Here is a 12,031-nt window from a genome sequence, read left to right on the forward strand (position 1 = left end):
AAATGGTCAAGAAAGAAGACAGATGTGGTGTGGTGTGGTGTTGTCACGGTGTGGAGCGACGTTGTATTGAGCAATACTACAGTATTGAACAGTGTGATGTTCAGCAGTAACGTGTCAAGTGGTATGTTGTTGAGTTGCTACAGTGATGTGCGGTATGGTGTTAAATGGTGTGGTGGTGGTGTGCGACATGGTGTTGAGCAAACGTCAGTGTTGTGGCATAGCCCACCCACCCCCCTTGCCCCCTACCCCCTCTCAAGCCCGAATTGTCTTAGCCGGAACGCCGCCAACCAGTCTTTTCGTCATCGTTGTTGTTGTTGTTGTGAAGGATGCTAACGTGCCTTGTGTGTTGTTTCTTCCTTCCAGTTGTTGGGTGTGCATGCGTGGTCAGGAAACCGACCCGTTTCTCCGTTTCTGTCCAGGCTGCAGACAGCTGAGGTCCCCCCACTCTTTAGTACTCACCTCCTCCCCTCCCCTGCACAGCCTCTGTAGAACTTGCAGATATGCATGCTTCCGGCTTTGAACAAAACTAATGAATATGTATGTGTGGGTTGCTGACTAATCAGTGTGCATGTGTGGCTGGTCTTCCATCAGGGTTTTTTCCTGTTTTATTTATTTTGTCTTTTAAAAAAAAATTTTTATTGTAGTGGATGACTTATTTTTAATTGTGTGGTATAAGAGTAGGGTGTACTGTGGTCATTGAAAATTAATAGTGTGATAAATGAGGAATATGCACACCACTCTTAGTGCATCATGCTGTATCACACTGCATGCATGCATGCAGGCAGGCACACACACACACACACACACACACACACACACACACACTTCCAATCACATACACACTCACAAACACACCAACACACTCACAAATACACCAGCACACACCACACATGAACACATACCTCCCTGCCCACAAACACACACAATCGTTTTAAGAACAATTGCAGTCCAGACATAGTAATTTCTGGCCGACAAGGGGATACAGTGCATAAGGTGCACCCTCTGAAGTTAGATGGGGGAAAAAAAGTTATTTTTAACATGTGTAAGGACAACACTTCTCATATTGCTAAAAATCATGATGAAAGTCCTCGATGCAGAATGGCTTTTGTCAACCTTGGTGGTGGTTTTCTGAGTAATGACCATCATCTTTGAAACTGGATGGGAATTGGAATCGGAGTTGTTTCTGTCTGCTTGTCAAATTAGCTCTGTTACTCAGTTCGTCAGTTGTGTGATCTGCTTGGGGGGTGGGGGGGAGTTGTTTTTTTTTGTTTGTTTTTTTTTGCTGCCCCATCATCTGCACCGTTTCAGTGGCATTACTCCCACACCACTCATTTAGATTTACCCATACACAGCCACACCCGGGTTCGTCCGTCACAGTTCCAAGCGTCAGCAGTCTACAGGGAACCATCAATACATGTTTCTGTTAAGTGTTTTTATGTAGGTTTAACGTGACCAAGCCTGTTGTCAAATACTGTTGTTTGTTGTTAGAGTTGGCACCAGATTGCCGCCAGAATTTAGATTCCAGACTCCGGTAGAGTGTGTACAGCCAGTAAGACACAGTGATCAGATGGGAGTTTTTAAAATAAATAAATAGATAGATTTTTTTTTTTTTAAGTTGCGCTTTAAATGCCGGTAATTACAGTAAATCTTTTCTCCATTAGCATGACATGTTCACAAATAAACTTTCTCCCCAGACGGTCATTTTACGCTTTGACTGACTCCAATAACTGGTTACTAATATTTCCTAGATCAATACGTGTAACTGTTCATTGTATTTTCTTTTTGATTGGAGTTTTGTTGTTATTGTGTGGTGTGTGTCCTGGGAGCTTAGTTCAGTTCAAGCGTATATGTGAGTGAACATATATGTGGCATGTGTGTGTATGCATGTATATAAATATATATGACCGTGCAGCTGCTCCCCGTTGCTTCACTGTATGTTGTGCTCCTATAAAATGTTGTGGATATTATTTTGTTTAACTTACTCTGGGCTCACTATAGCTAGACAGGGTGCTCCATTATCTCATTAACATTATTCAGTGTTGATATCTTCATCATCATTATTGTTATCATTAGTGTTAAGGGGGGTGTGGTTACTGGTGGTTGTCGTTAACATAGTGATTTTGATATAGAATTCATGGAGAGCGGCAGCGTAATTGTTTGACACAACATGCGAAGTTTGTGGTTGGTAGAAACCGCTCCCAGCTTCCGTAACAGCTGAAGGATGCGTTAGATACAGCAGAACAGGTCACACCAGTGTTACACACATATTAAACATTTTTATTACATGGATGTTTAAAGCGTTGGACTTTCAGCCTAAGGGTCCCACCTTCGAATCTCTGTAACGGCACCTGGTGGGTAAAGGGTGGAGATTTTTCTGATCTTTCAGGTCAACATATGTGCATACCTGCTAGTGCGTGAACCCCCTTCGTGTGTATACGCAAACAGAAGATCGAATACGCACGCTAAAGATTCCTGTATCCATGTCAGTGTTCCGTGGGTTATGCAAACAAAGAACATACCCAGCATGCACACCCCTGAAAACTGAGTATGGCTGCCTACATGGCAGGGTAAAAATGGTCATACACGTAAAAGCCCACTCGTGTATATATGAGTAAAAGTGGGAGTTGCAGCCCATGAACGAAGAAGAACTACATGAACATGAAATATGAATATGTTCAAAATTTCCTGAATACACACACACACACACACACACACACACACACACACACACACACACACACACACACACACACACACTGTTAATTACCAATGTAATTTACCACATTTACACCCTACACTCTTATTTGTCACCAAATTAGAGCACACTAACCACCTCACAGAAGTAACAATCTCTCTCTCTCTCTCTCACTCCCTCTTTCTCTCTCTCTCTCTCACACACACACACACACACACACACTGCCACGCACACACACATACCTTCCACATAAAAAATTATTACTATATCGTTGTAAAAATCACAACAGAACAAAATAGTAAGACCACCACAGAGCTAGTGCACTCGTTCCTTTATCTCCAATGCTCTCAGAAATACGAAATTGAAATTGTTTATTCCGATTTAGGCCTAAGCCCCTTACTGAAGGGGTAAGTCACAATTATATCAATCACACAAGCACTTTTCAAAAACACATTAACATTTACACTTCAGATGCTTGTTATATTTGACAATCTATGTTGATATTATGATCTAAGTTATAGCAATACGCAATTGCTTTTAGGCATTGTAAATGTATAACGCCACATTGCACAATACAGTTTCATTTCTGGATGACATTAGCAAATTGAATCTAAAGCGGCATGGGTTGTTATAAAACTTAGGCTGGATATGTTTCAACCTGAAGTCAAGTAAACAAGGACAACAAAACATAAAGTGAATTTCATCTTCTTCTCAATGCTCTCAGAGAGAGAGAGAGAGAGGGAAAGAAAGGCGATGATAGAATCCAACAACACAACAGCAGGGTAAGCCAGAGACATTACAGACAGCAGTGAAAGCAGTTATAACTACAGCGATCATGTTCAGCACCTGTCAATGGAAACGGCGCCGGTTATACTGTTGCATGCCATTTACTGTATGTCTGCAGTGCATGTCAAGGTGGTTAGCCAGGCTTTGATTAACTCCTCTTCTTCTTCTTCTGTTTCTTCTTTTTTCATTACCTGTGTTTTTCTTGTTATTGTCTTTTTTTTTTCTTTTTTTTTTTGGTCTCGTTGGTGTTTATGTGTTTGTATTTGTGATTATCTTGTCTGGTTGTGCTGTTGTAGGTGACAGTTAGAACTGAATAAAAGGATATATTTGTGTATATACATACACATATAACATATATATATTTACACACATATATATATATATATATATATATATATATATATATATATATATATATGATCGTATGTGAGAGAGGAAGGGACAGATAGAAGGAAAAAGCCCCCAAAGAGGGATGGGGCTGGAAGTCAATGGATAAGTTTTATAAATTGTTGACCTGGAGGATTCTAAGGGAGGGGATGAGGGACGGGGCGGGGTGGGGGGGGGGGGGGGGGGCAGGGAGGGGGTCAGTGCAGCACCAACACAGAAAGCAACACAGCCCATACTCTGAATCCCGGGCAGGCATGGAAACAACTGAAGAATGCATCCCTTGCTTTTCACTGTGGATGAGAACAGGCGGGGATGGTGAACAATTGAAGCATGATCACATCAGCTAATTTGTGGCCATGTGGTTTTCCTTTCCTCCTCCCTCCAGTGCTAAACCCCTCCTGCTCTTTCCTTCCCCTCCCCAACAGATGCCACCCTCCCCCCACCGCCACGCCCCCCTACCTTCCCCCCCCCCCCCTCTCTCTCTCTCTCTCTCTCTCTCTCTCTCTTTCCATTTCCCAAAGCAATCCCCACTCCTCCAGCACTGTCCGTTATCACAATCACTCCTCTTTCTCTCGACCCATCACGATACACACCCTACCTTCAGAAGCCAGTTGGCTGATCTTGCTTTTCCTAATTTTTGGGTGAAAGAAATTTAGTTGTTGACTGGGGGAGGGGTGCGGGTGGGGGTGGGGGGGAACCAACAACTGATGGCCTTGGGGAGGGTGTGTGTGTGGGGGGGGGGGGGAGCAGTTCTCAGTTTTTGACAAATCATGGAACTTGGCAGACAAAGAGTGGGAAAACATCAAAGTGTGTTTGAACACACCATCTGTATGATGACATGATCAGTGTTTTCTGTGTGTTTGCCTGTGTGTTCTTTTTTTGTTGTTGTTGTTGTTTGGTTGTTGTTGTTTTTTAGACACCAGCATCATTATGTAACCAGTGTTTTGTATTATTTTGGTTGGTTGTCTTTTTTTATTTGTTTTCTCATTTTTATATTGAAATAGTTACAGTACATGCTTTTGTTTGTCACTTGTTTCTTACACTTAGAGATCATCATTATTCATGATCAGTTTTGTTTTTAAGTTTTATTTGTTTGTTTGTTTGATTGTGTATCTACTTTTTTTCTTCTTCTTTTTTTTTTTTTGTAATATGATTGTGTATCTGCTAACTTTTTTGTGTTGTGGGTTTTTTATTTCTTTCTTTTTTTTGTTTTTTGTTTTTTTCTGTAATATGATAGTGTATCTGCTAACTTTTTTATTTTGTTTTTTGGTAATATGATAGTGTATCTGCTAACTGTTTTCTTGTTTAGTTAATTGTTTATCTACTAATTGTCCTTTTACCCACAGAACACAATGTTACCATTCAGAAGTAATTGAGTTAGTAAGCGTGAGCTTTATTTAGTTTGTGTGTTTATTTGATTGTCTCTCTTTTTGGTGTGTTTGATTCTTTCTTTGATTAATGGATTGATTATTTCTTATTCGTTTACTTATCTCTCTCTCTCTCTCTCTCTCTTTGTTTCTTTGATAGATTTTATTTGCTTTTTAAGAATTTTTCTTTCTTTCCTTTTTTTTTTTTTTTTTTTTTTTGTCATTGTTTGTTTTGTTGTTTTTTCTTTCATTCTCTCTGTTCATGTTCTTTTTTGTTGTTGTTTCTTTCTATCTTTCTCTCTTTGTCTCTTTGTCTCTTTTATGTTTTTTTTTGTTTTTGTTTTTTTGTTGTTGTTTTTCTCTCTGTCTTTCTTTCTTTTGTTCTCCGTGTCTTCTATGTCCCTTTTTCATTTTTTTTCATTTTTGTTTTTTCTTTCTTTCTTTATCTGTTTTTCGTCCCTTTCTTGTTCTCTTCCTTCCTTTCTTCATTCATTCCTCTTGTTCACGTGTTCCCTTCTTTGTGGATTTCTTTCTTTCTTTCTTTCCTTCCTTCTTCCTTCCTTTCTTCATTCATTCCTCTTGTTCACGTGTTCCCTTCTTTGTGGATTTCTTTCTTTCTTTCTTTCCGTCCTTCTTCCTTTCTTCATTCATTCCTCTTGTTCACGTGTTCCCTTCTTTGTGGATTTCTTTCTTTCTTTCTTTCCTTCCTTCTTCCTTCCTTTCTTCATTCATTCCTCTTGTTCACGTGTTCCCTTCTTTGTGGATTTCTTTCTTTCTTTCTTTCTTTCCTTCCTTCTTCCTTCCTTTCTTCATTCCTCTTGTTCACATGTTCCCTTCTTTGTGGATTTCTTTCTTTCTTTCTTTCCTTCCTTCTTCCTTCCTTTCTTCATTCATTCCTCTTGTTCACGTGTTCCCTTCTTTGTGGATTTCTTTCTTTCTTTCTTTCCTTCCTTCTTCCTTCCTTCCTTTCTTCATTCATTCCTCTTGTTCACGTGTTCCCTTCTTTGTGGATTTCTTTCTTTCTTTCTTTCCTTCCTTCTTCCTTCCTTTCTTCATTCATTCCTCTTGTTCACGTGTTCCCTTCTTTGTGGATTTCTTTCTTTCTTTCTTTCCTTCTTCCTTCCTTTCTTCATTCATTCCTCTTGTTCACGTGTTCCCTTCTTTGTGGATTTCTTTCTTTCTTTCTTTCGTTCCTTCCTTCCTTCCTTTCTTCATTCATTCCTCTTGTTCACGTGTTCCCTTCTTTGTGGATTTCTTTCTTTCTTTCTTTCTTTCCTTCCTTCTTCCTTCCTTTCTTCATTCATTCCTCTTGTTCACGTGTTCCCTTCTTTGTGGATTTCTTTCTTTCTTTCTTTCCGTCCTTCTTCCTTCCTTTCTTCATTCCTCTTGTTCACATGTTCCCTTCTTTGTGGATTTCTTTCTTTCTTTCCTTCCTTCTTCCTTCCCTTCTTCATTCATTCCTCTTGTTCACGTGTTCCCTTCTTTGTGGATTTCTTTCTTTCTTTCTTTCCTTCCTTCTTCCTTCCTTCCTTTCTTCATTCCTCTTGTTCACATGTTCCCTTCTTTGTGGATTTCTTTCTTTCTTTCTTTCCTTCTTCCTTCCTTCCTTTCTTTCTTCGTTTCTTTTATTCACCCTTCCTTTCTTTGTGATTTCTTTCCCTTTTCTTTCTTTCTTTCCATCTTCCTTCCTTCCTTCCATCCTTAACTTCTTCGTTTCTCTTATTCGCTAGTTCCTTTCTTTGTAGGTTTTATTTGTTTTGTTGGGTTTTTTTCTTGTTTTTCTTCTTCATTCCTTCCTTTCTTTGGTTCTCCTTTTTTTTCTTTCTTTTTTTCTCCCCTACTATTCGTTTATCTTTTTCATCAGTTCCATTTTTTGTGTGATTTTTTCCTTTTCTTTCTTGCTTTACTTTTCTTCCTTCCTTTACTTATTCATCTCTCTGTTCGCTAGTTCCCTTCTAGGTGTTTTTTTTCTTCTTCTTCTTTGCTTTCCTTCTTCATTCCTTCCTTCCTTCCTTCCTTTGTGTCTCTTTTTTTTTAATTTAAAAAAAAAAAATTATTTCTCTTACTCATCAGTTCCTTTTGGTGGTTTTTTTTTGTTTTTTTTCTTTCTTGCTTTCCTTCTTGCTTGCTTCCTTCTTTTCTTCCTTTCTTTCTTTGTCTCTCTTGCTCACCAGTTCCTTCTGGTTACCTTGCATTGCACTGGCCATGTATTGATGGAGTGGTGTGACTGTGTGTGTGTACAGGCGGTGGACACAGGCCCCTTCTCCGACGTACGTCTGCTGGAACGGAAACCGGCCCACATGGCTGTGTTTCTGCACTACCTGATCTCCAACAACGACCCCAGTCCTTTTGTCAGTCCTCATGATGATGCGTCTGTCTGTCTGTCTGTCTCTGTCTCTGTCTCTCTCTCTCTGTTTCTCAGTGTGTTTTTTTTTTTTTTTTCTCACACCCTTCCATGAGGAGCAACGGCCTGTATGAATAGACCATTCATTCATTTGTTCGTTCTCTCTCTTTCTCCCTTTCTCTGCATCTCCCTTCCCTCTTTCTCTCTGTGCCTGTCTCGTCCTGGGTCTATCTTCTCTCTGTGTGTCTCTCCTCTCTCTCTCTTTCCCTCCATCCCTCTTTTTCTCTGTACCTATCTCAAGATGTCTCTGTCTTTCTCTCTCTCTCTCTCTCTCTCTCTTTCCCCGTTTTCCCTCTCATCTTCCTCTTCCTCTCTGTGCCTATCTCACAGTGTCTGTGTCTGTATTTTACTCTGTCTCTCCTTACAGAGGCACTGTTCACCAGATTCCTCTGGGAATGTTGGTTTTGTGTCAAAGCCTGGGTCTCTGCAGTATGTCTGTAGGGAGACCAAGGCTTAACATTTCTTGGTAATTGTTTAGTTGTATGTTGATGTTTGAGCCCTGTATTGCCGCAGTATGTCTATAGGGAGACCAAGGCTTAACATTTCTTGGTAATTGTTTAGTTGTATTTTGATGTTTGAGCCCTGTATTGCCGCAGTATGTCTATAGGGAGACCAAGGCTTAACATTTCTTGGTAATTGTTTAGTTGTATGTTAATGTTTGAGCCCTGTATTGCCGCAGTATGTCTATAGGGAGACCAAGGCTTAACATTTCTTGGTAATTGTTTAGTTGTATGTTAATGTTTGAGCCCTGTATTGCCGCAGTATGTCTATAGGGAGACCAAGGCTTAACATTTCTTGGTAATTGTTTAGTTGTATGTTAATGTTTGAGCCCTGTATTGCCGCAGTATGTCTATAGGGAGACCAAGGCTTAACATTTCTTGGTAATTGTTTAGTTGTATGTTGATGTTTGAGCCCTGTATTGCCGCAGTATGTCTATAGGGAGACCAAGGCTTAACATTTCTTGGTAATTGTTTAGTTGTATGTTGATGTTTGAGCCCTGTATTGCCGCAGTATGTCTATAGGGAGACCAAGGCTTAACATTTCTTGGTAATTGTTTAGTTGTATGTTGATGTTTGAGCCCTGTATTGCCGCAGTATGTCTATAGGGAGACCAAGGCTTAACATTTCTTGGTAATTGTTTAGTTGTATGTTGATGTTTGAGCCCTGTATTGTTGATGTGTGTGCGTGTTTTCAGTTTTTCTACATTGTGACGGAGACAAAGGATTAATATTACTCGATTATTGTATGGTTGTTGTGTGTGTTGATGTTTGAGCCCTGTATTGTTGATGTGTGTGTGTGTTTTTCTATGTTGTGACGGAGACAGGGGATTAACATTTCTAGATAATTGTATGGGTGGTTATGTGGGTTGATATTTGAGCCCTATATTGTTGATGCGTGTGTTTTTAGTTTTTCTACATTGTGACGGAGACAGGGGATTAACATTTCTAGATAATTGTATGGTGGTTATGTGTGTTGATATTTGAGCCCTATATTGTTGATGCGTGTGTTTTCAATTTTTCTTCATTGTGACGGAGATAGGGGATTAACATTTCTAGATAATTGTATGGTGGTTATGTGTGTTGATATTTGAGCCCTATATTGTTGATGCGTGTGTTTTCAATTTTTCTTCATTGTGACGGAGACAGGGGATTAACATTTCTAGATAATTGTATGGTGGTTATGTGGTTTGATATTGAGCCCTATTTTGCTGATGCGTGTGTTTTCAATTTTTCTTCATTGTGACGGAGATAGGGGATTAACATTTCTAGATAATTGTATGGTGGTTATGTGTGTTGATATTGAGCCCTATTTTGTTGATGCGTGTGTTTTCAATTTTTCTTCATTGTGACGGAGATAGGGGATTAACATTTCTAGATAATTGTATGGGTGGTTATGTGGGTTGATATTTGAGCCCTGTATTGTTGATGCGTGTGTTTTTAGTTTTTCTACATTGTGACGGAGATAGGGGATTAACATTTCTAGATAATTGTATGGTGGTTATGCGTGTTGATATTTGAGCCCTGTATTGTTGATGCGTGTGTTTTCAGTTTTTCTACATTGTGACGGAGACAAAGGATTAATATTACTCGATTATTGTATGGTGGTTATGTGAGTTGATATTTGAGCCCAGTATCGTTGATGCGTGTGTTTTCAGTTTTTCTACATTGTGACGGATGCCTTCAAGCAGACCCCAGGCAGCACCAAAGATCTACGCAAATGGGGATACGAGATCTTCTCCACCTTCCTCGCTTCCTCTGGTGTGAGTGGCTCACTGTGGGCAGCTGTCCTGTCTTGTGTTGAGAAACGCTCTGAAATCAGCTTCTGGCAATGGTGTCTTGGAAGGTTTAGGATCTCCTGCTGCCTGCATACATGCAAAAATGTTTGAATATATGAACCCGCCCCACAACACTCCTCCCCACCCCCACCCACCCCCTGGTTTGATACCACCAGCTGTTTAGAAATGTAAAACTGCTGAGCTGAACTGAAGCTCACACACTCACACACACACACACACACACACACACACACAAACTTGTCTGATATTCACACTATGTGAATAGACAAACACACGTACACAGATGCACACACATACAGTGTGCTACTTTTTTTCTTTTCTTTTTTTTTTTTCTTTTTTTTAAAGTGTGGAGGAAAAAACAAGACCAGTCTGTCAGGAAATAGCTTTGTCAGGCAAGTAGTTCCTGAGAGTGCTCAATATTCTGAAGTGGGGAATATCACTCCTCACTAGAGGACGTGTGTGTCTGTGTGCCACTATGCGTCAACATCCGCGTGTTCATTTGTGAGTGCATGCCTGTGCATGTTTGCGCACATGACCATGAAGACTTAGCATTTGTTCTAGCAGAATTATTGAATTGGTTAAAAAAAAAAAAAGTTTATCCCAGCATTCTGTTCATTGTGAATATGTTAATCCATGATCAGGAAGCATGAATAATTTTTCTGTTCAGACCTGAAAATTTCACACATCTGTTTACTCACATAAATACCATATTCCAGTTCAGATCTGAGATTTTCAAGTAACTGTTTTTTTTCTGCGAATATTTCAGTTTACATGAGATGTTCCATAAACTGATTATTCCTGTGAATATCTCGGTTCAGACCTGTTTGATTTCAGATAACCTCTTTCTTCCCAAACACATCCCAGACCCCATTCAGATGTGTAAATCTCTGATGACAACCAAAGAAACCTACACCTATTATTGGTTGTTCCTGCCGTGTTGTGCAGCCTCTATACATTCCAGACCCCATTCAGATGTGTAAATCTCTGATGACAACCAAAAAAACCCACACCTATTATTGGTTGTTCCTGCCGTGTTGTGCAGCCTCTATACATTCCAGACCCCATTCAGATGTGTAGATCTCTGATGACAACCATGGAAACACACACCTATTATTGGTTATTCCTGCTGTGTTGTGCAGCCTCTTTACATTCCAGACCCCATTCAGATGTGTAAATCTCTGATGACAACCAAAAAAACCCACACCTATTATTGGTTATTACTACCTTGGTGATGGCAGCCTCTTTACATTACAGACCCCAGTCAGATGTGTAAATCTCATGACAGCTAAGGAAACCCACACCTATTATTGGTTATTACTGCCTTGCTGTTGGCAGCCTCTATACATTCCAGACCCCATTCAGATGTGTAAATCTCTGATAACAACCAGAGAAACCCACACCTATTATTGGTTATTACTGCCTTGCTGTTGGCAGCCTCTATACATTCCAGACCCCATTCAGATGTGTAAATCTCTGATGACAACCAGAGAAACCCACACCTATTATTGGTTGTTCCTGCCGTGTTGTGCAGCCTCTATACATTCCAGACCCCATTCAGATGTGTAAATCTCTGATGACAACCAGAGAAACCCACACCTATTATTGGTTATTACTGCCTTGTTGTGCAGCCTCTATACATTCCAGACCCCATTCAGATGTTATCTCTGATAACAACCAAAGAAACCCACACCTATTATTGGTTATTACTGCCTTGATGTTGTGCAGCCTCTATACATTCCAGACCCCATTCAGATGTGTAAATCTCTGATGACAACCAAAGAAACCCACACCTATTATTGGTTATTACTGCCTTGTTGTGCAACCTCTATACATTCCAGACCCCATTCAGATGTGTAAATATCTGATAACAGCCATGGAAACCCACACCTATTATTGGTTATTACTACCTTGGTGTTTGCAGCCTCTACGTGTGGCGGTGAGTGAATCCCTGGTGACTCAGGTGGCCGACATTCTGGCCGCAGGGGTCGCACGCACCGATAACGACTCCATCCTTCGCTCCATGTTCGACGGGATTCGAGCCGCCCTCACCTCTGAGCTGAGCGAGCAGCTGGCAGATTTCAGAAGCAAGAGGGATCT

The 12,031-nt window shown here is 40.3% G+C and overlaps 1 protein-coding gene across 7 annotated transcripts in view; it reads left to right on the top strand.

The window, feature by feature from the left end:
* Nucleotides 1-12,031, top strand: part of LOC143277468 (rho guanine nucleotide exchange factor 11-like) — a 266,699-nt gene that overhangs the window by 168,914 nt on the left and 85,754 nt on the right. For 6 of the 7 annotated variants that reach the window (XM_076582306.1, XM_076582307.1, XM_076582303.1 and 3 more), the window contains 4 exons: nt 364-435; nt 7,479-7,586; nt 9,794-9,898; nt 11,856-12,031. The exon at nt 11,856-12,031 is cut by the window's right edge and continues 2 nt beyond it. In XM_076582306.1, the coding sequence (XP_076438421.1) occupies nt 364-435; nt 7,479-7,586; nt 9,794-9,898; nt 11,856-12,031 (461 nt within the window). The remainder of the gene's footprint in view (nt 1-363; nt 436-7,478; nt 7,587-9,793; nt 9,899-11,855) is intronic. The other variant, XM_076582305.1, reaches the window with a different exon arrangement.

The sequence above is a fragment of the Babylonia areolata genome, chromosome 34 (genome assembly GCF_041734735.1).
Source record: "Babylonia areolata isolate BAREFJ2019XMU chromosome 34, ASM4173473v1, whole genome shotgun sequence".
Lineage (NCBI taxonomy): Eukaryota > Metazoa > Mollusca > Gastropoda > Neogastropoda > Buccinidae > Babylonia > Babylonia areolata.